The following is a 25876-nucleotide window of genomic DNA, read 5'->3' as shown; positions in this document are numbered from 1 at the left end:
CTTGACTCACTTGCTTTTCACCGTTGTCTTCGTCCATCGGCGCCAAGTCTTGCTCAAACTTCACCGCCACGCGGTCCATCGCTCCAAAGCCTCTGACTTGCCCTTCACTCTTGCAACTGGTCCATCAAGCCAAGTCATGTCTTGATCTTCTCCACCTTGATCACATGACTCGATGTCATGTCTCATGTACAATGAGATCCTTCATCATCACATGTGTGAGCTTTGCAACATCTCCGAGCCATTTTCACCTTCATGGCATATGTTGATCACACATATGTACTTGTGGACTAATCACCTGTGTATCTCACATAAGCACAATTAGTCCATCTAGGTTGTCACTCAATTACCAAAACTACACAAGGACCTTTCATCCGCTCACTTGCTCCTATCCGCTAGCCTGCGCCTCCAGCGCTTGGCCGCTGGCCCAGCCAGGCTCGGCGCGAGGCCGCCCCCGAGGGGCGGTGCTCGGCTGGTGGTCCTGCCATGCGTGACGTGCGGCCTCCTTCGAGTCACGGTGCTCGGCTGCTGGCCCTTCTAGGCGCGGCGTGCGGCGGCCCTCTTCTAGTCCTACGGCCACTGCCTTCGTGCCGCGTCGCACGGCCGATGCCTCCCTTCCACGTCGTGCAGCCGGCGTCGCTAGGCTGCTTGCTCCGGTGAACTCCACACGCCGACGAGCCTGCATTCTTCCAAATAGTAAGGAGATGTTGCGCTGAAAGCGCATGTTGAAAGCGTACGTTTTAATTATTTCAGATGTTTCAGAGGTATGTTGCAAGTGGTTTATATGGATGTTGCAAAAGTAGATCGGGTTGTTGCACATGTTGCAGTGGTTGTACACTTATATTGCAAGTATCTGTTCCAAATGTTTCATCTTTTTTTCAGACATACGTTGCAAGTGTCTTTCTTTTTGAATATTGCATATGTTTCGCACATATGTTGCAAGTGTTTTATTTCGATGTTGCATATGTTTTGCAATGACTTTTTCAAGTGTTTTCATGTGTTTTTATGCAAGTGTTTTAGAAGCATGTTTCAAGTGTTTCATCTGTCTTCAGACGTATGTTGCAAACGTTTCATCTGAATGTTTCAAAAGTAGATCGGATATTGCTGCTGGGGACTCACCTACCGCAGCCGCCTACTGCGGGGCGCCGCCGAGCGGACGCAGACATCCAGGCAGGGGGATGCGGAGGGGCGCGAGTGGTTCCTGCGTGGGGTCAGGCGATGCGAGAGATGTTTCAGCAGTGTGGGCCGTCGTGGGCGCGCAAAATGAAGTGCAGACGCGTGCGTCCGTACACGCGCATCGGTGCGGACGTCCGGGCGCTGGCACTACGTTTTTTTTAAAATCTATTCTACAACACTTTGAATCGTCTCAGTTTTGTTTCCATATAATTTCTAGGCGTTTCATGGAGATAGAGACAGACATGGACTTGACGCGCTGGATCAGGATGTACGTGTAAACCTTACCGATCTCTTGCCGCGCGCCTGAGTTGTTAATTACGACCACCTGGCAACTTCCACGACCGCCGAGCTCAAGCTGGCGACGACAACGACGACGATGACGACTAGATCACCGAGGGTGCAGCGATGGCTAACGATCCCGTGAACATAGTCACCGATGAGGTCGACAAGATCAGCGGGCTCCCGGACGATGTCCTGCTTGACATCTTGGGCAGGCTGGCCATGGCCGGCGACGTCCGCACCGTCGCGAGGACCTCCATCCTCTCGCGGCGGTGGAGGTCGCTGCCGTGGCCGCAGATTCCCACCGTCTCCCTCGACGTCGGAGAGTTCTTCCGCTCGGACGACGACGAGTGGCGAGTCTGGCGGCGGAGCCGCCGGCAGCACCGCTTCGTGGAGCAGCACCAGGTCACGGCGGGGCTCACCGACGCCCTGGCGCGCTTCCTGGCCGCCCCGCCGAGCGCGCGCGTCATCGAGACGCTGAGCCTCAAGCTCATCCTGACCCGGCGCGACTACGTGCGCCGCGTCGGCGAGCTCGTCGGCGCCGCGGCCGACGCCAGCGCGGTAAAGACCGTCGAACTCGAGCTCGTCACCGAGATGGAGATGGCGATGGCGAGCGTCGCGTTCGACCCGGATGCGCGGACCAAGCTCGGCTACGGCGAGCGCTTCAGGCACTTCCTGCAGGACTGCCCCGGCGCGTTCCGGTCGCTGACGAAGCTCAACCTCCAGAACCTGTGGTTCGACGACCCGGCCGAGGTGAACAACCTGGTGCGCGGCTGCCACGCTCTCCAGCGCCTCTCCCTGTCGTCCTGCGTCCTGTGTCCTAAGGCCTTGCTGCTGGCCATGGACGACGACGACGACGACGACGGGCCGCCCCGGCTCCCCATGCTGACCATCGACGCGCCGCAGTCGCGGCTCCAGACTGGCAGACTCTGGTGTGCGAGCACTGCATCATGGGCGGCGTCGAGCTGTTGCAGGCGCCGGAGCTCGTCACGCTCGAGTACAACGCCGGAGGTCTCTTCCTCCAAGATTATCACCCGGTCTCGATTGGTTGCGCCCCGTCGCTCCAACGCTTGGGCCTATATCAGTACCAGCACGAGGACAGCGTTTTTTAAGCTCAAGTTGAGTGAACTTCTGGTCAACAGCAAATTGGAGTTGCTCCACTTGGCGTTTCACGATGGAAAGGTACGGTAACAAATTGAAGCACGAATTAATTTGAACTTGGGTGTGAAACTGACCAAGTTTTTTTTTATCTCTTGTTGTTGTTGGCGTCTGAAGGGCGTGTCTGGTGCAAGCGGTAGAGCCTTACCGCCTGTGACCGGAAGGTCCCGGGTTTGAGTCGTGGTCTTCTCGCATTGCACAGACGAGAGTAAGGCTTGCCACTAACACCCTTCCCCAGACCGAGCAGGAGCTCTCTGCACTGGGTACGTCCTTTGTTGTTGGCGTCTCTGCAGATATGGGTTCAACCAGAACGTCCTAGTAAGCAACTCAGAGCTGCACTGGGAGGCCTAAAGGGTCAGCATCTGTCGAATATCTATCCTGAGTGCAATTATCTCTCATGGACAACGTTCCTGCTGGAGGCTCTTGAAATCCATGTGCGTATGCATATGCATATGCATGCTAAACTCCTGATTACTAGTTTGCTACTAATGCCTTAGTGTGTGTGTGTGTCTCTCTCTCTCTCTCTTATATATATATATATATATATATATATATATATATATATATATATATATATATATATATATATATATATATATATATATATATATAGAGAGAGAGAGAGAGAGAGAGAGAGAGAGAGAGAGAGAGAGAGAGAGAGAGAGAGAGAGAGAGAGAGAGATAATAATTTGCATCTTTTATGTTGTCCATGGTGTGCAGATATGTAGCCACATATGTCAGCCCAGGAAGAAACGAGGCAAAGACGCGAACCTGGCATGGGAACCATCTCGAGGGTTCAGGCACCATCACCTGAAGCAGCTCTGCTTCCACCGCGCCTTCCATGCAGAGAAGGACCTGCCGTTTGCGAGGCGACTCATGTTGCTGGCACCGAACCTGCAGGGCGTCACCTTGGGCGTCAGGTCTCTCGAGTGTCCTGCATGCCTGGCCGCCCAGCGTAAGCATCCGGACTTGGCGGCATCGAGACTGAGGTTCGCGGAATGCAGCAAGCATGTTGATGCGTTCGTCAGGGCGCTCAAGGATGGCATCCCTACATCAGCCCAGATAACGTTAGTTTTGTCTGAACTAGTTTGATGTATTTAGCTACTGCAAACCGGTTTTATCTTGAAAAATCATCTTTACCGTTTGGTTTCAGGCAGCTATTGTCTAGCTGCAATCTGCTTGACATATATATCTAGTTGCAACTCTGCTTTCAGGCAGCCACTACCTGCATTTGTTTGGTTTACATATTTAAATTCAATTTATGCATTAATTGTCAACGGAACTTGTACACCACACTTCAATATATATAGTAGATAAAATACATATAATATATATATTTACAATAGCCTAAGGCTTTGCTTGGTACTTCTCACAAATCGGAGTTCATACACAGGCAGGTAACCTTTGTTGGAATTGGAATTTAATGCTACTATATGGAACTAGTATAATAAGGTTGCCTGATGGCTGGGTTAGCATGATGTGCAATTCAGATGAATCTAACTTCCACATGCTAAGCACTCATCCCGGTTGTTCAAGGAACAGGCCACTTGTGCCATTTTGACCTGGGCATCCTCTTCTTCTGAAGTCGGCTGCTTATCCTGCAAATGCATTTTTCATGATAAGGATCGTGCTAAGGACAGGTTGACAATTAATCAAAAATATATAATCCATCAGACAAGGGAGCACAATCTCCAAACGTGATCACCTTGAGAAGAGTAGTATCAACTGTAAACTTGATTGCATCAGCAGCAGCTCGAGTTCTTAAGTAATACATCCCTGTTTTCAGGCCCTGGTATCCAACAACAGAAGAAATAATTATCAGCGTTTTCCTTGGCCACTCGAACTCAAATAAACTAAAAAAGTCACTCCTGTCTCAGAACAAAAAAAGATGAAGACCAAATAGTGTTGGATTAAGAGTTACCTTTGACCAAGCATGGAAGTGCAATGAAGTTAGCTTCCCAGAGTTTGGTTGTTCCATGTGGATATTAAGGCTCTGGCTCTGATCGATATAGCAACCACGGTCAATGGCCATGTCAACAATAGTTTTCTGCTTGATCTCCCAAACAGTCCTGTGTAATGATTAATTAACGAACAGCTGGAACAAACATGACTGATAGTTTGAATATCGTGGAACTCATAGCTAAGATGCACATACTTGTAAATTGCTTTTAGATCATCTGGAACTTCGGTAATTTTTTGGACAGAGCCATCCTCATAGATAATCTTGTTCTTTAGAACAGGAGACCAGACACCCATCTCACTCAAATCATGGAGAAGATGCTTATTTACTACAACAAATTCACCACTGAAAAAAGAAAATTAATTAGGGAACACCACATGTTAGAACATCAAAACTAAAATAAACAAATATGCTAACCTTAAAACTCGTCGACTGTATATATTTGAGGTGTATGGTTCAAAGCACTCATTGTTGCCAAGAATTTGACTAGTGGAAGCAGTTGGCATAGGAGCAACAAGAAGAGAGTTCCTCAATCCCACCTGAGAAATCATCTCCCTTATTGCTGACCAGTTCCACCTACCAGATGGCACTACATTCCACATATCAGGTTGAAGAATGCCCTGCAGAAGTAAAGAGGTCTACTGAGAACAGGCCATTCCTAAATATATCAACTAGACCATTCAGGTTAATAATTTCTTCCTTAAATGAGAACAGTTTCAAGGAGCATAAGGATGATGATATACAGCCTAATAAGCAAGTGACAAACCAAAAATAAATGGATATCATAATCATCATTATTTCCTGACCAATGAGCACTCATAAAATTTGGAAATTTCTACCAGCAACTGTTTGTGTGAGAAGGAAATAGCTCAACACAATCGAACATGATATTCAATATAAACATTGGACATTCTTAGAAACAATATCATGGACAAACCTTGCTGGCAGGGCTCCCGGCATATGTTTCATAAGGACCTTCTTTTGCAGCAAGTTCAGCAGAAGCTTTCAACGAGTGATAATAAATGGTTTCAAAAATATCTTTATTTAACTGCTGGGCCTGGAACAAAATTTCATTATATTACATATCAGTCTATCAGTAAAGTACAACGTGGCATAACCACACTTTCCAGCTTGCAAAATGTACCTCTGGTGAATCAAATGGCACTCCAAGTAGAATAAAAGTATCTGCCAAGCCTTGAACACCTATCCCAATTGGCCTATGCCTCATATTTGACCTCCTTGCATTCTCAATGGGATAATAGCTAATATCAATGATTTTGTTCAGATTACATGTAACAATCGAAGTAATCTGCCATAGCCAACATTATGTTAAGTATTATTCAGACTGGTAAGGCAGAGCATCTATATGAAATGTAAGATAGACAAACCTCAGCTAATTTATCAAAGTCAAAGTATCTATTTTTTGATCCTCTGCTACCAACAAGCTTAGCTGGATGGGACTCTATAGGAACACCCTGAAAGTGAAACATGTGCAAAGTGTAAGGTACGCTAGTTACAACTAACCAAAATTGTTGAAAAAAAATCGGCATGTACCTTTTCCCTCACAAAACGTGGTAAAGCAATTGACACTAGATTGCACACAGCAGTTTCATCAGGACTTGTATACTCAATTATCTCAGTACACAAGTTAGAGGACTTAATTGTGCCAAGATTTTGCTGGTTACTTTTTCTGTTGCAAGCATCCTGCACATCATCACATTTTAGAACCAGACCTTTGGATGTTTCAGTAAGAACAGGCACATGTGGTAAAAGAATGGCCTATTTAGAGGGAAAATGCAAAGTAATTGCATCCTTATGAAATAAATTAAATAAATACCTTGTAAAGCATATATGGTGTTCCGGTTTCTATCTGTGCCTTCAAAATATCAAACCAGAGGGCCTGCGCTGCAACCACTTTCTTTGCCTTGCCCTGAAATCACATAGCTGAGTCATCAAACATATCAAGACAAAAAAAAATTGTATATCCAGGTCCAGCATCCAGCTTACTTCTCTTTCATATTTATGGTAGAGATTCTGAAACTCATCACCCCAGCAATCAGACAACCCAGGAGCTTCATTGGGGCAAAATAGTGACCACTGTTCATTACGTTGTACCCTTTCCATGAATAGATCAGGAACCCACAGAGCATAGAAAAGATCCCTTGCACGATTCTCTTCCTACAAATTGCATACAACAAGAAACTTTTCACCGATGGGGTAGTCGAATATAACAGCATGCCAAACATTCAAAGCGCATTCCTTATACAGTACAGTATGAAGATAGTAATCAAATGCCAAAAAGTTTTCAATCACAGCTGACTATTTTTCAAGAATGTGTGTTATTGTTCAAGAAAACTTTTACCTTTCCATGGTTCTTTCTTAGATCAAGGAACTCAAAGATATCAGGATGCCAAGGCTCCAAATAAACAGCAAATGCACCTAAATGTAAGGCACCTGTCAGAAATCCTCGACAATCCTGTAAATAGGGTCCAGTCTAACTTATCGATGCTACTTACCTTTTCTCTTGCCTCCACCTTGATCAACATAACGGGCAGTATCATTGAAAACACGTAGCATAGGAACAATTCCATTAGAAGTTCCATTTGTTCCTCGAATGTAACTCCCAGTAGCTCGAATATTGTGAATTGAGACACCAATTCCTCCAGCAGATTTGCTTATTGCAGCACATTCTGAGAGAGTATCATAAATTCCCTCAATACTATCATCTTTCATGCAGATAAGGAAGCAGCTACTTAGCTGCATAACAATACATAGAAGAATGCGGTTAAAGGTACAGTTGAACAGTTAACACTGCACAATGAATGTTATTTTTGTAGAAAGTAGCAGTACTTGCGGCCTTGGAGTGCCAGCGTTGAAAAGGGTTGGGGAAGCATGAGTAAACCAGCGCTGAGACATCATGTGATATGTTTTGATAGCAGATTCAATATCATCCTTATGTATGCCAACAGAAACTCTCATCAACATATGTTGCGGCCTTTCCGCGACCTTTCCACCAACTTTCAACAGATAGGACCTCTGAAGAGTCTTAAAACCAAAATAATCATAGTCGAAATCTCGGTCAAAATTTATCTCATACTCCAAGCGAGCAGTATTCTGAAATGATGCAGAATTCAAAGTTGAGTACTCTGTATGCGAGTTAGTAAGAAATAGAGTAAGTACACATATGTGCCAACGTAAATGATAGCTGCCAATAATTTCAAAGTCTCTTTCATGGCCTGTTTATAGCATGGAACTACCAAAGAACCATATTGGATGCTAAATACTACACCCTTGTAACAACCAATGGCAGAAACCAGAAACCAGAAACCAGAAAGTAGAATCACACAAGCTATATAAACGCCAAAAAGCATAACTCATGTTTTCCTAAAATACACCGCTACTTAGGCAGTTAGGCACTTAGCCTGTGCATCACACCTTCATAATAATCGTGAAGACATCATCAGCAATCAGGGGAGCCATCAAACCAGACTTCTCATCGTAATGGGTATAGAGAGCCTTTACCCTGCCATACAGAGGTCAAGAGAACCAAATTACACAACGGATAGTCAAACTCTCCTCCTGGAGAAGACAAAACAACACACCACGTACGTCGCTGAAAAGGATGTCATGGTGTTCTTGTGCAGATTGGAGACCGCAATCCTCGCCGCTAGCTTCACAGCATGGGAAAAACAGAACGCCAAAATCAGTCAATAACTGTGCAGTCGAGTCGCTCAAGCAGCAGACCAAAACATCCCGCAGACGGATCAATTATTTTGGGGACCTGCGGGGGTGGGGGTAAGCAGAGCAGTCACCGATGCGTAGTCGGGGTGCGAGGCGGTCATGGCGGCGGCGGTCTCGGCGGCGAGCTCACCGATCTCGCCGGTGGTGATGCCCTTGTAGACGCCGGCGCAGACCTTCTGGGCGACGAGGACGGGGTCGCAGTGCTCCTGGCTGAGGCCGTAGCTGAGCCTCGTGAGCCGCGCGGTGATCTTGTCGAAGTGGACCGGCTCTTGCCGGCCGTCGCGCTTCACCACGTACATCTTGCGTCGCCGCCGCCGGGTCTCTCGGGCTTACCGTCGAACACACCGGGGGCGCCCGACCGAACGCCGGCGGCGGTGATGGCCTCGGGATCCTTAAGGGTTGGGGAGGGCAACGGAGAAAGGGGCAGCGAGAGGTTTAAATGCTTCGAGAAATCGGTGATCGCGACGTGATTAGATGACAAGGACGTTTTGATTTTGAAATGATGTATGGAAGAAAGTAGAACCGCCCTGAAGCGCGGGAGAGGGAAAATTTCTCCCGCGCGTTTCGAGCGAAATTGGGAAGCGTTGGCGCCTTTGTGGGTGGGGGATGACGCGTACATATCGTACGAGGAATAAATTTCTAATAAAATTTATGTCGCAGTTCGAATTTCATTTTTTGATGATATATAGCATAAGTATATCTTTAATTGATCGAAGAATACAGCGTACTTGAATAGAATTAGATACTCAGCTTTGAACCTTCAGCGAAATGTAATAGTCTGAGCTGAGATCATAGGGCCGAACTGATCCAGAAGCGCTCAAGAGCATTGATACATGATACACACACACAGAGAATACAATACAATCTTACAATTATAGTGAAAAAAAATTGGGATACTTCTTTTGAGATCAAAATAGGGAATGATTTTAGCTGATGAGTGATGACCAAGCACTGTTACAAATCTCAAACAGGGAAGGTGTCGATGTTTTACCACCGATAGCCTGCCACGGGGGTACCCGGGGCAGTATGTTCGGTCTTCGACGTATGCTGAACTCGATGGTTAACGCAAGAGACAGTCGATTTATCCTGGTTCAGGCCCTCGATCGTAGATCGAGTAAATAACCTTACGTCCAGTCGGCGTTAGCCTTTGCGTTGGATTGATTGTGATATGTTGTGTTGTACAATTGTCGTCCTCTCGTCCAGGAGCCCTGCCCTCCTTTATATAGTCAGGAGGTCAGAGTCCTAGTCGGTTTATAATGAGAGTTACTAGTAGGATTACTGAATAGTACTACTACTAGGATTACAAGGAAAGAATCCTAGTTAGACTAGATCTTCTTTTTCCTTTGTGGGGTATCCTGTGGATCCCGTATCGACAGAAGGCCAGCAGTTTGGTTTAAGACTTTAGACTGGGTTATAGCCATTGGCCGCACAGGAGGATCATGAGTCATGACTGCTGTCTGCTGATGTGGGATGAGCTGATGAACGTTTCTTCTGACTGCTGCCACCTGATTTGCCGATAATAATATGGAGATGCCACAGGCTAGTTATGATGAGTCACTTGTAGATCGAGCTTGTCCAGGTCTCATGATCGCATCATCAGGGCATCCATTGAATGATACAGTGTCCTCTCTGCTGGAGGTATTGATGGTGTGTTAGAACTGTATATCCAACGCTGGAGCCTCTTGCTGATTGCCTTGCATTGGCTGAGGCTGCTTGCTGACGAGTTGCTGAGGTATAACCCTTGGATGGCCATGATCAATGCTAGCTCAGCGCTCCACCCTGCATTAAGACGGTATATGTTCCTATCTGGGACAACAAGAATCCAAGAAGTATGGTAGGTAATACAAGATTACAGAATGCAAGAGATGATCATCAATAGGCATTGCAATCAAATGATGACAAATAGGTATTTCTGACAACTGATTATTGATTAGCCACTGAACTTGAGGACCCAAGCCTATCTTTTTCAGAGTCTATATGATGCTAAGGTCAGATTCAGTAGTCCATTGGTTTCCATGTTGCAGCTTTCCTAAATCCCATGTAAGCAGAGAAACAAAACATACTGCAGTGATAAACGGAAAAAAGGGAAATAATATTTCTGCACCACAATTAAGTATAATTTATTCTTGATAATTATAAAGAAGATGACACTATGACAGAATCAAGGTTCTGCTACTAAAAAAGGAATTAAACATACCCTAAAATCAAGCTCTTCCGATTTCCTGAAAGTATCTGTGATTCACATCACTCCTTGCAACAATTGCACCGCATGAACTTATAGCAAGCACAGTACATTGAACCAGGACTAGTACTCTGTTGGACCATAATTGAGCTAAGCAGGGTCAGGCATTATGGTTTCCAGCTTCAAGTATATCTTTGTACCTTGCATCACAACCTGCCCTCCAATGAAAAACTGTAATGCAAAGGACTTCTGCAGTGCATATTTTGCTTTGCTTATCATATCCTGCCCTCATCTGCAATAAAGAAAATGATGGTTGCTCAAATGATGAATTGAAACCTACAAAATATAAACATGGAAAATAGTACTATGCCGCCAAACTTTTCAACATCTGGTGTTTCTACTGATGTTCTACAACTACAAGAATAATCCAAATGGGAAATATGCATTCAGTCCTGATTACTGTAATTTTTGAACGATGCACCCAAATAGCAAAGCAAAGTTTCAACAGCACCCACATGAAAACCAAAAGGCAATTGTTGTTTCCTGTGAAATTCCTACTGTGCAAACAGGCAGCAATGCTTCAGACCTGTTTGTGCATTGTTTCAAAATAAACCAAACTTCACATGCATAAATAGTTTGAAATGAAAAAAAAAAGTTTGATGGAAACTGACAAACAAATGTTTCCCAGAAAATATCAATTAAGACAGAGAAACTAGGCTCCTCAGATGTCTCTTCATCTCCACACAATGAACAGCACCTCGTTGCTTTCAGGAATTGGAACAATATAGGAGGTCAATTTCAATCATCACAGGAGTACTCAACCTTAATTAAGCAGAAACAGTGCAGCAACGAAGCAGCTGACAAACAAGAGTAACCCAAACATTAATCTATTGAAGAAAGGAACTCGGCTCCTCAGATGTCTCTTCATCTCCACATAGTGTGCAGATGATCACAGGAGCTGCTTTCAGGAATTGGAACGAAATTGGAAGTAAATTTGGTCATCACTGGAGCATCCAACTTTAAAGAAGTAGATCTGGCACGGCCGTTCTGTGTACCACGTCCTTGCATGAACCAGAACCAGATTATACAGCCCGAGCTTCAAAGAAAACACTCAGATTCTGAACGCGCTCAAGTGAGAAATCCTACTCATTAAGCCACTGACCGCAAAGCATAAATCACCAAAACCAGCCCGAGCTTCAAAGAAAACACTCAGATTCTGAACGCGCTCAAGTGAAAAATCCTACTCATTAAGCCACTGACCGCAAAGCATAAATCACCAAACGAAATGCCCAGTAAGCTATTAGGTAACGAATCGTTGAAACAGTAACACTGAAGCCATTTAGATTCCAGGTGGGAGCTAGGGTTTGGCCGTTTGGGCATGCAACAAGATGGTTACGGAAAGAGAAGGTTGGAGACGACGTGTCACGTGGTGCCATTCATATTTCGGGCGAAGGGGTTGCAGCCGAAACAGGACTACAGGAGCCGAAGACACTGTGGGCGCCTAGCCGCCTACGCTCACACTCGGGGGCCGCGGCAGCCGGTGCACCGTGCACCACCACAACTGCCGCCGCCCGCCGCCCGCCGCCACAAACGAGAAAGGGGCGAGGGATTTGCGAGGTGAGGTCTCGAGAGAGAGGCAACACGGAGACAGGACCAAAGGCCGACGGCGTTGGGCTCTTGGGCTTTAAAGAAGCGAATGGCAACAGATGGGCCTTGCCCCTGGCTATGGCCCATGAGCATGAATAAGAAAAGAGTTCATTTTAATAAACTCCCTAGGCCCTGTTCGGTTATCCCGGAATGATAACCTGGAAAAAATCCAGTTGGAACCGCTACCTTAATTTGTATAACTAGGTAAACCTGGAATGATTCCTGACCCTGGAATCAGCTAACCGAACAGGGCCTAAATAGGAAAAGAATCCATTTTAGCTTCGAACTATCGGTCTATCCCTAAGTTTCTTCCTCAAAATTTTGAAACCAAAAATCTTATCCCGTAAACTCTCTTCAAATTACCTTTCTATCTTGACTTAAAATGATTTTAAAGACAATTTCACCATTTTATATAGTTAATATAAAAATCTCATAAATATTTGATAAGATTTTTAAATCACATAAAGATGTCTTCAAGCTTGTAAAAAATTGAAGAAAAATTATGTATCCACTAGTTTGATATTTTTCTCTTGGAAGGCAAGATCGAAGCCATCGCAAACTTGCAGGTGGTCTTTTGCAAGTTTGGAAGCTCATCGCATGACGCCTAAATCGAGTCTTGACCACCGAGAATAACAAATGCTTAACGAGATTCTTGACTTGTCACAAGTGCTCGAGACTTTAATCTGCTCTCTTTCACTCTTTGACTCGATTTCTCTAAATCAAACACTAGGATTTAACTTGAATGGTACAATCTCACAAAGAGATGTCCCCGGGGGAAAGGTTTCACAAGGCTTAGATATGTCTAATCTCACTAGGATTCACATCCCTCAAAAGGATAGGTCTAGGGGACATAGATACCACCATCACACGAAAACTAGTTATTATACTATGAGAATCAAAAGAGAGTCATTCAATTTTGATACCTACTAGCCGTTCGACCAGGAACAGATTTACATGTTCGAAACTTTCGGAGTACAACAATGCAGTATGGATCGTTGAAAAACGCTATAATCTTAGTTTGTTTTGATTTTATGAAATTGGACACTTTGGAGATCTGCCAAAATTGGGTGGTCAGGTATGCAATATCATAACATCAGTATTGCAATAATCAGCTCATGAAGTTAGAAACTCATGGAGGTGACTCTCAAATCTCGTTTAGATTTTCTGGAGCAATAGAGATTTGTCAATACACTACATCTCCCTCTCGACATGACGTACCTGTCACCTTAAGGATAAAGAGTGAATCAACATTCAACCACTTAAGTTTTGTGTCTTCACATATGCCATTTCTTCTCATTTTTTCTTCTGAGGGTTGCAATCTTGTTGTCTTAACAAAACCATCTTGGGTATGTGACCTGAACTGACTCAACCAATATGATTTAACTAGTGGCTTCAAGTCACTTCATATGATTCAATGATGATTTAATCCTCAGCAAAATATGACTCCTTGTAACTCGATTTGTTCACCAACTTAATGTAACTACTCTCTTATTCACCTTTGCCATGGTCGATCGCCAAGTAGTCACTTGCCCTTCACTCACTTGGTCCTTTGAAACACTCTCCTTGCTACTTTCACCCTATCGAGCCCTTCTCGTTTTGTTTTCAAATCAATATTAAGCATTCTTTGTAAAACATTATCTGTATTGATATCTAACTTGATTTCTATCCATTTGCTTTAACAATACTCCATATATACATGTGAAAGCATCTAGGCCCCTAGTTGGATTTCGGTGATTAATGTCAATACAAGATTACTATGACTAACGTGTGTTTTGCAGAGGCAATTAAGTTAGGTCATGGTAATGGAGATCGATTGGGCAATCGAGGTTGTCATGCCCCTACGATGGAAATCGTTTCGGTTTTCAAAGGATGGACGACAAGGTTAAGGATAACTAGTTCTAAGTGTCGATTGAAGTTGGAGAGACACTTAGAGTAGTTTAGGACTTTGTTTTTTTTCCTTTGGCCGTACTATGAAGGGGGGTATGAACGGGTAGCTTGACCTAGTTGAGTCTAGTGAGTTAGGTGTGGTGCACACTTGTTAAAACTAGCTCTAGGTAGCTCCTATGAATGCATAAGATCCTTTGGAGCAAACTTCATTCACATATGTTCGGAAGTTGGAAGTGAATGGAGGGTCAAATACTGATCGGACGATGGCTCCGGTGCGACCGGACGCTGGCCGTAGGGTCCGGTTAGTTCATTTGACCGAGAAGATCAAGTCTGGTGTGACCGGACGCTGGGAGGTCATGTGACCGGACGCTGAGGGCCAGCGTCCGGTCAACTCCAGTAAGGGTCCAGACTTGGAAAAGTGTGATCGGACGCGTCCGGTCAGTGTGACCGGACCCTGAGTATCCAGCGTCCGGTCGTTTACAGTAAGCATCCAAGAGCGACCGGACGCGTCCGGTCGGTACTGACCGGACCCTGACAGCGTCCGGTCATCACTTGAATGCTGGTTTGCGGGTTGAACTGACCGGAGCGTCCGGTCATCACGACCGGAGCGTCCGGTCATCCCGCAGAAGCTCATAACGGTTAGTTTTTCAGGCTGGCTTATAAATAGAAGCTCCACTCGTGAGTGGAGCATCCTTTGCTCATTCCAATAGCTGAGAAACACATTTGTGAGTGCTAAGAAGAGCAAGATCCTAGTGAGGTGTTTGTGATTTGAGAATCCAAGAGAGTAGCCTCACTAGCAAATCAAGAGTAGTAAAGTGTGCATCCATCTTCTCATTAGGCTTCGCGTGGTCAAGTGAGAGTTCGTGCTTATTACTCTTGGTGATCGCCATCACCTAGATGGCTTGGTGGTGATTGGGAGTTTGGTGTTCACCCGGCGGAGCTTGTGGGTGACCCAACTCAAGTTGTGAGCGGTTTTGGGTGATTCGCCGCGACGGAGTGTCAAAGAATCAACCCGTAGAGAGCACTTGATCCTTGCGCGGATCAAGGGGGAGCTACACCCTTGCGCGGGTGCTCCAACGAGGACTAGTGGGGAGTGGCGACTCTCCGATACCTCAGCAAAACATCGCCGCGTTCCTTTCTCTCTCTACTTACTTTGAGCACTTACTTTGAGTATTTACTTTGAGCAATTCAATACTTGTTTTACATCCATAGAATTGCTTGCTAGAGTAAGTTTGGAATATAGGTTGAGAGGTTGTTGTGCATTAGTTTGATATAAACACTTTTCTAGGCACAAGGGGTTAATTGGGCTATCCGTAGGATTTGATTATTGCAAGAGAATTTAGAATTAGCCCAATTCACCCCCCCTCTTGGGCATCTTGATCCTTTCAATTGGTATCAGAGCCTCGTGCTCACGTTTTTAAGCTTAATCGCTTAGAGCAAGATGTCTCACGGGGATGGGCCTCCTCCTATCTTTGAGGGAGATGATTTTCCATATTGGAAAATCCGCATGGAGGCATAATTAGAAGCTCTAGATGTTGGAATTCTTAGAGCCGCCTCTCAAGGGTTCCCCGCACCTAGGAATGCCACACAACTTCAAGGCGATGAAGTGAATTATGAGAAATGGAATGCAAAGGCTCGCAACACCATTTTTAGAGGCCTTTGCAAAGAGGTGTTCAATCGTGTAAGGAACCACAAAGACGCCCATGCTCTATGGTCGGATGTTTGTGCGCTCCATGAGGGAACCAAGAGTGAGCGTGAGGAACGCTATCATCTTATGATTAAAAAGCTAAATTCTTTTGAGATGTTTCCCAAAGAAAGTGCTAATGAGATGTATTCTCGATTAAATGTTCTTGTAGAGGAAGTCAATGGGCTTGGACTTACTCAAATGTCACCATCCGATGTTGTGAGAAAAATCTTGAGTGTCCTCCCCATTGATAAATATGGGCACATTGTGACAGTGCTACATCAAGGTGATCTTTCCACCGCTACACCGACACAAATCTTGGGAAAGATCAATGCTCATAAGATGTACATGCACATCACACCACAAGATGGCTCATCCTCTACAAAGAAGAAAGAGAAGGACCTAGCATTCAAAGCTAGCCAAGACAAGGGCAAAGCAAGACTTGAGTATGAGAGCTCAAGTGATGAAGATGATGAAGAAAGCCTTGCCCTCATGGTGAAGAAGACCACCAAGATGCTAAAAAGGCTAAACAAGAGTGGCATCAAGTTTGATGGCAAGAAGAAGAAGTTCTTCACTAGCTCAAGAAGAAAGCCAATCTCCGAGATGGATTGCTATAATTGTGGCGAACTTGGTCATCTAGCTCATCAATGCACAAAGCCCAAGAAAGACAAGCTCAAGAACAAGGGCAAGAAAGATGATTCAAGTGATGAAGATGAAAAGAAGAAGAACAAGCCATACAAGAAGAGAGATGGTAAAAAGAGGGAATTCTACAAGAAGAAGAAGAGTGGCAAGGCCTATATTGTTGGTGATTGGCTCACGGACATTGATTCATCAAGTGGATCATCCGATGATGATAGTGATGATGAAAAGGTGGCCGCCATTGCTATTGATCTTGCATCTTCACCACCACCATCGCCATCATCCTCTACACACCTATGTCTTATGGCCAAAGGTGAACACAAGGTAACTAAGAGTGATGATAGTAGTGATGATGAACATGCTAGTGATGATGATAGTGATAGCGATGATGATGACTCACCTACCTATGATGATCTTATCAAAATACTAAGAAAATATACTAAGATCATTAGAAAGAGTAGAGCTACAAATGAAAAACTTGATGCTAAAAATGACTTACTCTTAGCTAAATGTGACACATTAGAAAAGGCTAATGATGAGCTCAAAAAAACAAATGATTCTATATCATCCAAACTCAAGGAGCTCAAATCTTCTAAGAAAGAGCTTAAAGATAAAAATGATAAACTTGAGTGGGTGCACAATGAGCTTATCACTAGTCACAATAAGCTAAAAGATGAATATGTAACTCTAAAGATCAATTATGATACCCTTATTATTGCACAAGAATTCTTACCAAATGAGCCACATGATGCTACTAACCATGTTGTTAAGATTGATATAGCTACCTCATGTGATGATTTAATTGATGAAAGCATTGAGCATGGATCTAGTAGCAAGGGCAAGCAAGTGGTTGAGTGCAATGACTATGATGAGTATGTCAAGCTCAAGAGTAACAATGAGAAGCTCATGAAAGATCTTGAAGAAATGAAAAGTCACAACACCATTGTGCTAGAAACTCTTGATCATGACAAAGAGGTGATCCTTGAAAATGAGAAGTTAAAAGAAGAAGTCAAGAAACTCAAGGAGGAGAAGAACAATGATCTTCTCAAGGAAGAGAACAAGAAGCTCAAGATGGAGAAAGAGCATCTCAAGGTGGGATTGAGCAAGTTTGCTAGGGGCAAGCATCTCCAAAGTGAGCTACTCATGAATACCGTCATGAAGATGGATAGAAGTGGCATTGGATATATGGCAAGTGTAGAGAAGAAGAAGGCTCAAGCTCAACACCAACAATCAAAGCCAAAGCCAAAGCCAAAGAGATGTTTTAAATGTGGACAAGAAGGCCACTTTGCTCATGAGTGTCAAACTCCACCGCCACAACCCTTGCCCAAGCATGCTAGACCCTTTGCTTTCAATGCTCACTACATGCTTAGAAAAGATTCGAGTGGAAAGATGAAAGTCATGTTCTTGGGTCCCCCCAACAAGAGTAGGCCTAAGAAAATTTAGGTGGCTAAGTCACTTGTTGAGAAGGTGAAGGGCCCTCAACAAGCTTGGATCCCTAAAGCTTGAATCTCTTGTGTATAGGTGAACTACAAGACCGGTGGAAGTCATTGGGTTATTGATAGTGGTTGCACTCAACATATGACCGGTGATCCTCGTATGTTCACCTCACTAGATGAAGAGGTAGATGGACAAGAGAAAATAACATTTGGAGATAATTCAAAGGGCAAGGTTAAAGGATTGGGCAAAGTGGCAATATCAAATGATCATTCCATCTCCAATGTGCTCTATGTTGCTTCATTGAGCTTCAACTTGCTATCCGTTGGACAATTGTGTGATCTTGGCTTTCAATGCTTATTCACCGAGAAGGAGGTGGTTGTATCCAAGGTAGATGACAATCAAGTGATATTCAATGGATTTAGATACAACAACTTATATCTAGTTGACTTCACCTCCGAAGATGCAAACTTGAAGACTTGCCTATTCACCAAAACAACACTTGGGTGGCTATGGCATAGAAGACTTGCTCATGTTGGGATGAGCTCACTCAAGAAGCTTATGAAGAATGATTTGGTGAGAGGATTGAAGGATGTGAAGTTTGAGAAGGACAAGCTTTGTAGTGCATGTCAAGCCGGCAAGCAAGTTGCAAACACTCATCCAACCAAAGCTTTCATGTCAACCACAAGAGTGCTAAAACTCCTACACATGGATTTATTTGGACCAACAACATATAAGAGTTTGGGAGGAAATCTCTATTGTCTTGTGATTGTGGATGACTATTCAAGATATACATGGGTGTTCTTCCTTCATGACAAATCTGAAGTTGCATCTTGTTTCAAGAAGTTTGCCAAGAGAGCTCAAAATGAATTTGAAGTGAAGCTCAAGAAGATAAGAAGTGACAATGGCAAAGAATTTGACAACACAAATATAGAAGCTTATTGTGATGAAGTTGGAATCAAACATGAAGTCTCCGCAACCTATACTCCTCAACAAAATGGTGTAGTTGAGAGGAAGAACCGGACTTTGATCACTCTTGCAAGGACAATGCTAGATGAGTACAACACCCCCGAAGCTCTATGGGCGGAAGCAATCAACACCGCATGTTATGCATCAAATCACCTATTTCTTCAAAAGTTCCTTGTCAAGACTCCATATGAGTTGCTCAATGGGAAGAAGCCGGACGTCTCCTTCTTTAGGGTGTTTGGTTGCAAGTGCTACATCTACAAGAAGCGGCAACACCTAGGAAAGTTTCAAAGGCGTTGCGATATAGGCTTTCTTGTTGGTTACTCATTGAAGTCCAAAGCATATAGAGTATTTAATCATGCCACCGGCTTGGTTGAAGAAACATATGATGTGGAATTTGATGAATCTAACGGCTCCCAAGGAGCACATGAGAATCTTGATGATGTAGGTGATGAACCATTGAGGGAGGCTATGAAGAATATTCCGGTGGGAGACATCAAGCCAAAAGATGATGAAGATGATGTACAAGTCATTAACCAACCTTCTTCATCAAATGTACCACAAGATGGTGAAAAAGTTGGGAGAGTAGAAAATGAAGATACTCATATCTCCCATGAGCAAATGGTGGTACAAGCACAAGATGTTGATGCTCCACAACCTCCTCCTCAAGTGGTCAATAGAAGAAATACACCTCTCCTACAAGATCATCCACAAGATCTCATCATAGGGAGTCCAACAAAGGGGGTGATGACTCGATCTCAAAAGCTTACTTCATTTATTGCTCATCACTCTTTTGTCTCTTGCTATGAGCCTACCAAGGTAGAAGATGCTCTTAAAGATCCGGATTGGATCAATGCCATGCATGAAGAGTTGAACAACTTCACTCACAATGAAGTTTGGAATCTTGAAGAGCGACCAAAAGATGCAAGAGTCATTGGAACAAAGTGGGTGTTCCGCAACAAGCAAGATGATCAAGGTGTTGTTGTGAGGAACAAGGCAAGACTAGTGGCAAAGGGGTTCTCTCAAGTTGAAAGTCTAGATTTTGGAGAAACTTTTGCACCGGTTGCAAGATTAGAAGCCATCCGTATCCTTCTTGCATATGCATCACATCATAAAATGAAACTATATCAAATGGATGTGAAAAGTGCATTCTTAAATGGCTTTATTAATGAACTAGTCTATGTTGATCAACCTCCCGGGTTTGAAGACCCTAGATATCCTAATCATGTTTATAGGTTGTCCAAGGCACTATATGGGCTTAAGCAAGCCCCAAGAGCTTGGTATGAGCGCCTTCGGGACTTCCTTATTGAGAAGGGCTTCACCATTGGGAAGGTCGACACCACACTATTCACCAAGAAGCTTGATGGGCATATCTTTATTTGTCAAGTATATGTTGATGATATCATCTTTGGATCATCAAATGAAGACTAATGCAAAGAATTTGGTGAATTGATGTCTAAGGAGTTCGAGATGTCAATGATTGGTGAGCTTACATTCTTTCTTGGTTTTCAAGTCAAGCAAATGAAAGAAGGCATCTTCATCTCTCAAGAGAAATACACAAAAGATCTTCTCAAGAGATTCAAGATGGATGAATGTAAGCCAATCAAGACCCCAATGCCTACCAATGGACATCTCGACCTAGATGAGGGAGGTAACTCGGTTGATCAAACTCTCTACCGTTCCATGATTGGTAGCTTATTATATTTAACCGCATCTAGGCCCGACATCATGTTTAGTGTGTGTATATGTGCTAGATTTCAAGCTAGTCCTAAGGAAACTCATTTAATTGCCGTAAAAAGAATCCTTAGGTATCTTAAGCACACACCAAGCATTGGCCTTTGGTATCCCAAAGGAGCTTTATTTGAATTAATTGGCTATTCCGATTCGGATTACGCCGGATGCAAAGTTGATAGAAAGAGCACATCCGGAGGGTGCCATTTGCTTGGTAGATCACTTGTGTCTTGGTCCTCCAAGAAACAAAATAGTGTGGCTTTGTCCATCGCCGAAGCGGAATACATTGCCGCGAGTGCTTGTTGTGCACAAATATTATACATGAAACAAACTTTACTAGACTATGGAATAGCTCTAGAGAAAGTACCTCTTTTGTGCAACAATGAAAGTGCGGTAAAACTTGCAAATAATCCGGTTCAACATTCTCGCACCAAGCATATATATATCCGCCATCACTTTCTAAGAGATCATGTAGCTAAAAATGATATATCACTAGAAGGTGTAAGATCCGAAGATCAATTAGCGGATATCTTCACTAAACCGCTAGATGAGGCTGTATTTTGTAGATTGCGAAACGAGCTCAATGTACTTGATTTTAGTAACTTCACTAAAAATTGAGCTTGTGTTGTCCCTTGCATTCATTGTAATATACAACATGTTTAATTTGTGGCAATGCATATAGGGCTTGTCTAACATGGTTAAGATAACCACCGAAAAGCGTGTGAAGAAGCTTAACCTTGGATCAAACTTGACAAGCAACTAGATTTACTTACAAGTTTTACATATGCATGAATGTTGTTTTGTCGTTTTGTTCCATTTGCCCTCTTGTTGCCTATTTTCTTAAAAAGAATTATAGCCTAAGGCAAAATATTTTGAAAAATATGAGGGTTTGAGAGAGGTCACTCACATCAGTCCCAATTGGTGTTTATTTGGATCTTATTCAAGTTGGGACTTGATTGGGAACAGGTAGCGCGAAGGAATGTTGAAGGATTGCTGTAAAAGGTGCATCGGACGCTGCACCGGACGCTGCTGTCCAGCGTCCGGTCAGTTCACAGGAGGTGAACTACTGATGAAGGAGTGACCGGACGCTGCGTCTGTGCGTCCGGTCAGGAAGGGTTCTGCGTCCGGTCGATCGAAGGAAGGACAAGCAGTACTGACCGGACCCTGCCTGCGTCCGGTCATGGACCACCGGACGCGTCCGGTCGCGATTTCAGAGATTCGGACCTCTCTGGAATCGACCAGACGCTGGGTGGTAGCGTCCGGTCGCTACCACCGGAGCGTCCGGTCAGTGTATCTCGCACGTCTTAAGGACTCTTTTCCTCGTTTCCTTTTCTGTCATGTTCTTGGGGGTTACTTAACCGCGTCCTCGGTCACCCGTCGTGACCTAGCCCAAGCCGCCGCCGTGCCCTAGCCCGAGCAGCCGCGCCGCCGCAGCCTCGCCGAGTCGCCGCCGTCCCTCGCGCCACCGCGCTCGGTCCCCTCGCCAAGCCGTGCCGCCATCCCGCGGGCCTCCGCGCCTGCTCACTACCGCGCCTCTGCAGCGCCCCAGGGCCCGCTGCCAAGCTGCGCGCCCCGGCCTCGCGCGTCACCGAGCCCCGCGCCTGCTCGCCTCCACGCGGTGCTCCAAGCTTCTCGCACCCAAGCTCGTTGTTCCATCGGTGCCAAGGCTGAAAATCCTCGCCAAGTGATCTTGCCCTATCCTCCCATTGTTTGGTAAGGCAAATCTTATGGTTCAATCTTGATCTCCAATTGTGACCTAGATCAAATTCTAAATATATTGATTCCTCATTGCATTCAGGGCGTTTGACCTAACCCTAACCGGTTCCGTGATCCCCCACGTGACATCTTATCTATTCTCGGATCGCTGATCGTCAGGTAGAAAGCCATTCGATTCAATTTCGCATCTACATTGCTTTCTCTGCTAGGTTTTCGCATCTATTAGACATATGGTATTTATTTGTATATCCATCTATTCTATCGTGCAGCGAGTCGGTTCCGTTGTGGTTTAATTGGCAGTTGGCAGTCAACTCGGAGCCAAGCTCGCGAGTAAGGATCGAGGCCAAGCCCCGAAAGCGACAGTTTGACAGTTGATCTTCATCAGCGATAGTTCACCATCTTGTCAGTTCAGATGGCTCGCACCAAGAATGTTGGTGGTGGCCTAGGTGAAGATGATCGGAGGCCCCCGCCTCGTCAGCCAGCCGGATCCAAGGGCAAATCAACCAAGCAAGTAACATCCAAGAAGCGGAAGTACCCCGACGCAGAGACAGCCAGAGCAGCAGCTATTGCAGAGGCTGCAGAGCGTGCCGAGAGAGGTGGCACCCGCAGGGGAATTGTCATTGCAGATCAGCCAGTTTCACCCGCAGTCAGAGCTGCGATTGAGGAGGTTGAGCGTCGTCATGGTAGTCCAGCAGGGACTGCCACGTTTGCAGGACGACGGGTTGCCATTGAGGAGGGTCCGTCAGCACAGCAGCAGCCTCCACCAGCAGAGCCTCAGCTAGCCCAGGAGACTTAGGAGAGTCAGGAGACTGAGCCGGCACCTCAGCTACGCCGCTCGAGTCATACCAGTGCTGTAGTTCCACCGAGGCCAGCTACACGGCGCAGGGGTTCACGCCCTCCGCCCAGACCACAGGGTCTACCTCCAGTGGTTCATCTCGACTTAAGGGCCGCTACAGCCAGGCAGGTTCAGCAGCTGCGGTTTGTTGAGTTTGAGGTTTGGTTCCCTCCGAGGAGGGATGAGAGAGCAGCTGAGGGGTTCTACACGCCACTGCAGGAGGATTTCTACAATGCATATCTAAACAGTGGGGCAGTGTTCAGATCACAGAGGGTCTGTCTGATAGAGTCCATTGCGGCAGTAGCCGGAGAGGGCATTCGGCAATACTTGTCATATTTGCCAGGACTGTCAGATCTGATTGGACGGATAGGGATATATGTACCTTCTTGGGTTCGTCAGTTTTATGCCTCGCTCTACATCGATCCTCATCACAGATTCATTCACTTTGCCTTCAACGGCAAAGACTATAGAGTGACGAGTAGCAGGGCCAGAGAGATATTGAGACTATAGGAGCAGCCTGTAAGGATGCATGAGGTTTGCTATGGACATCAGGAGCCTCCCAGGCGTCCTCATGGAGGGTTGGTGCCCCCTACAGACTTAGTGCGCCATTGCTTCAAGGAGCCATTTGATGAGGGGTCGAGCAGGAACCCCAGTGACTTGACTCCTACAGCGAGGATACTAGAGGCCATCATTAGGAGGACACTGCTTCCCAGGTTGGGATATAGGGAGGGCCTGACTCGCTTACAGCTCTGGCTTCTCAATGCCATCATGCAGATGACAGTGTTTGACATCTGGGACCTCCTTCTCTCAGAGATGGAGGATACTATAGCTGAGGGATTCAAGGGTCGCAGGCAGCTTCCCTATGCTCACTGGATCACATTTCTCATCCGCAGAGTTGTGATTGATAAGCCCCTGGCATGATGGATGAGTATACAGGTGCCACTACGGAGTTCCCAGCTTACAACATGTCACAGAGGATCAGACACGCCACTCCTCAGGCACCCAGTCAGCCTAGCCGTCGCCCCGATGTGCCAGAGTCTGCAGCTCAGCAGGACGAGATCATCAGAGGGATTGCAGCCACTGAGGAGGCGGAGCTAGAGGCACAGCAGGAGGTGAGTGAGTATAGTGACAGCTCCGACGATGACTACCAGCCTATACCTCAGATGCCTCCACGCAGACACGATGCAGAGGCAGGTAGCTCCAGTTCTGCTCCACCTGCTCCACAGACAGACCCCGCTCTCATTGCTATTCTTGAGCGGATGCAGCAGGATCAGACACGACAGGCACAGGAGACAGCTACAAACTTCGCTCAGTTTCAGGCTCGTCAGGACGAGTTTCAGCGGCAGCAACAGCTCCTTCAGCACCAGCAGTTACTTATGCAGCAGCAGCTCATGGGATTCATGCAGCATGTAGTGACAGCCATTGGGATTCCACTGCCACAGACTTCGCCCCAGCTTGCACAGCCTCCTACCACTTCGATGACTCCAGCAGTACAGCCCATCGGGCTTCAGAGTCAGGGACAGCCTCCAGCTCAGTTTATTTCACCTCCTATATAGGTGTCTCAGTGGTTAGCCTCACCTGGTGTAGCCCCGTAGTTCACTCCTTATCACACGGGTTTCTCACCAGAGCAGACTTCCTCGCTATTCGTGCCTGAGTCGTCAGTCTCCAGGAGTCTTGGAGCATCATTCAGCGAGTTGACCGGCATGCCTACTCCGCCTCACATGCATACTGCCGGTCCGTCTACAGCAGCTCCAGCTATCATGACCACTCATAGGCTCCCCTCGTCTGTCGCCTCGTCAGATCCTACGACAGACATAACTTGCAGCTTCATAGGCAGCACCAGCACTAGCTCAGACCCAGACCGCTTCAGCGACTCTTCCTGCTTCAGAGGGTCAGTCAGTTCAGAGCTCAGGGTCAGATGATGATGGCGCCCAGTTCCATCTTGCTCCACGTACTTCAGCGCCCGACTCATCCGCTGCAGCCCCGCCGACCGACCCTTAGGTTTTGGTGTTTGACGCCAAAGGGGGAGAGGGTTTGAGTATGTAGACGTAGGGGGAGCGAGTTTTAGGGGGAGCTAGTTATCTAGTATTAGCTTATTATATACATTTGGAGTTTTATTTGTGTGATACACTATTACTTATGCATTCGTGTGTTTTCTTTCATGCATACTATTATATATACATGTGATAGTGCTATCTACATGATTGTGATATTTGACATGTGTGATTTCTACTTTGCTTTATCTATATGTCATATCACTTGTGGAATGCTCATTTGCTTTTGCTTCCGCGTTTTTACTTCGAAGCAAATGAGCTTTGTTATTTGTACTCATGCTTAATTCATATCCTTTGAGTACATTGTGTTGGCTTGGGTCATATAAGCTTGACTAACTCTTTTGTTCTTATTGACAAAAGCTTATATGAACCAAGCCCGTCAAAAACCTCACTCCATAACATACTCGAGGTGGTATTGTCATCAATCACCAAAAAAAGGGGAGATTGAAAGCATCTAGGCCCCTAGTTGGATTTCGGTGATTAATGTCAATACAAGATTACTATAACTAACGTGTGTTTTGCAGAGGCAATTAAGTTAGGTCATGGTAATGGAGATCGATTGGGCAATCGAGGTTGTCATGCCCCTACGATGGAAAATCGTTTCGGTTTTCAAAGGATGGACGACAAGGTTAAGGATAACTAGTTCTAAGTGTCGATTGAAGTTGGAGAGACACTTAGAGTAGTTTAGGGACTTTGTTTTTTTTTCCTTTGGCCGTACTATGAAGTGGGGGTATGAACGGGTTGCTTGACCTAGTTGAGTCTAGTGAGTTAGGTGTGGTGCACACTTGTT

At 45.4% G+C, this 25876-nt stretch overlaps 2 protein-coding genes across 2 annotated transcripts; one reads left to right on the top strand and one right to left on the bottom strand.

The window, feature by feature from the left end:
• Positions 1–1578: 1578 nt before the first annotated feature.
• LOC136470712 (uncharacterized) lies at positions 1579–3702 on the top strand. Its single transcript, XM_066468460.1, has 3 exons — positions 1579–2634; positions 2904–3044; positions 3331–3702. Exons 1-3 carry the CDS (start codon positions 1579–1581, stop codon positions 3700–3702), a joined length of 1569 nt encoding a protein of 522 aa, XP_066324557.1.
• Positions 3703–3874: 172 nt separating this feature from the next.
• LOC136475146 (ribonucleoside-diphosphate reductase large subunit-like) lies at positions 3875–8880 on the bottom strand. The gene is made up of 17 exons (XM_066472700.1): positions 8383–8880; positions 8180–8241; positions 8006–8093; positions 7421–7684; positions 7087–7327; positions 6933–7009; positions 6578–6748; positions 6408–6500; positions 6125–6274; positions 5959–6045; positions 5715–5879; positions 5508–5627; positions 4988–5190; positions 4766–4915; positions 4532–4679; positions 4316–4399; positions 3875–4208 (listed from the first exon to the last, which is right to left on the bottom strand). The coding sequence occupies exons 1-17, from the start codon at positions 8608–8610 to the stop codon at positions 4107–4109; spliced, it is 2433 nt and encodes an 810-aa protein (XP_066328797.1). The 5' UTR covers positions 8611–8880; the 3' UTR covers positions 3875–4106.
• Positions 8881–25876: the final 16996 nt, after the last annotated feature.

The sequence above is a fragment of the Miscanthus floridulus genome, chromosome 8 (genome assembly GCF_019320115.1).
Source record: "Miscanthus floridulus cultivar M001 chromosome 8, ASM1932011v1, whole genome shotgun sequence".
Taxonomy (NCBI): domain Eukaryota; kingdom Viridiplantae; phylum Streptophyta; class Magnoliopsida; order Poales; family Poaceae; genus Miscanthus; species Miscanthus floridulus.
This window is presented reverse-complemented; position numbering and strand designations above follow the sequence as displayed.

Bases quoted from the DNA above. Each gene is read 5' to 3' on its own strand.
- LOC136470712 (XM_066468460.1), top strand. From the start codon at position 1,579: ATGGCTAACGATCCCGTGAACATAGTCACCGATGAGGTCGACAAGATC. The intron at 2,635-2,903 runs GTACGGTAACAA...GCGTCTCTGCAG, and splicing joins TGGCGTTTCACGATGGAAAG to ATATGGGTTCAACCAGAACG. The intron at 3,045-3,330 runs GTGCGTATGCAT...CATGGTGTGCAG, and splicing joins TGGAGGCTCTTGAAATCCAT to ATATGTAGCCACATATGTCA.
- LOC136475146 (XM_066472700.1), bottom strand. From the start codon at position 8,610: ATGTACGTGGTGAAGCGCGACGGCCGGCAAGAGCCGGTCCACTTCGAC. The intron at 7,685-8,005 runs GTGTGATGCACA...GCATCATTTCAG, and splicing joins TCTTCACGATTATTATGAAG to AATACTGCTCGCTTGGAGTA. The intron at 5,880-5,958 runs GTTTGTCTATCT...TGGCTATGGCAG, and splicing joins ACTTTGATAAATTAGCTGAG to ATTACTTCGATTGTTACATG.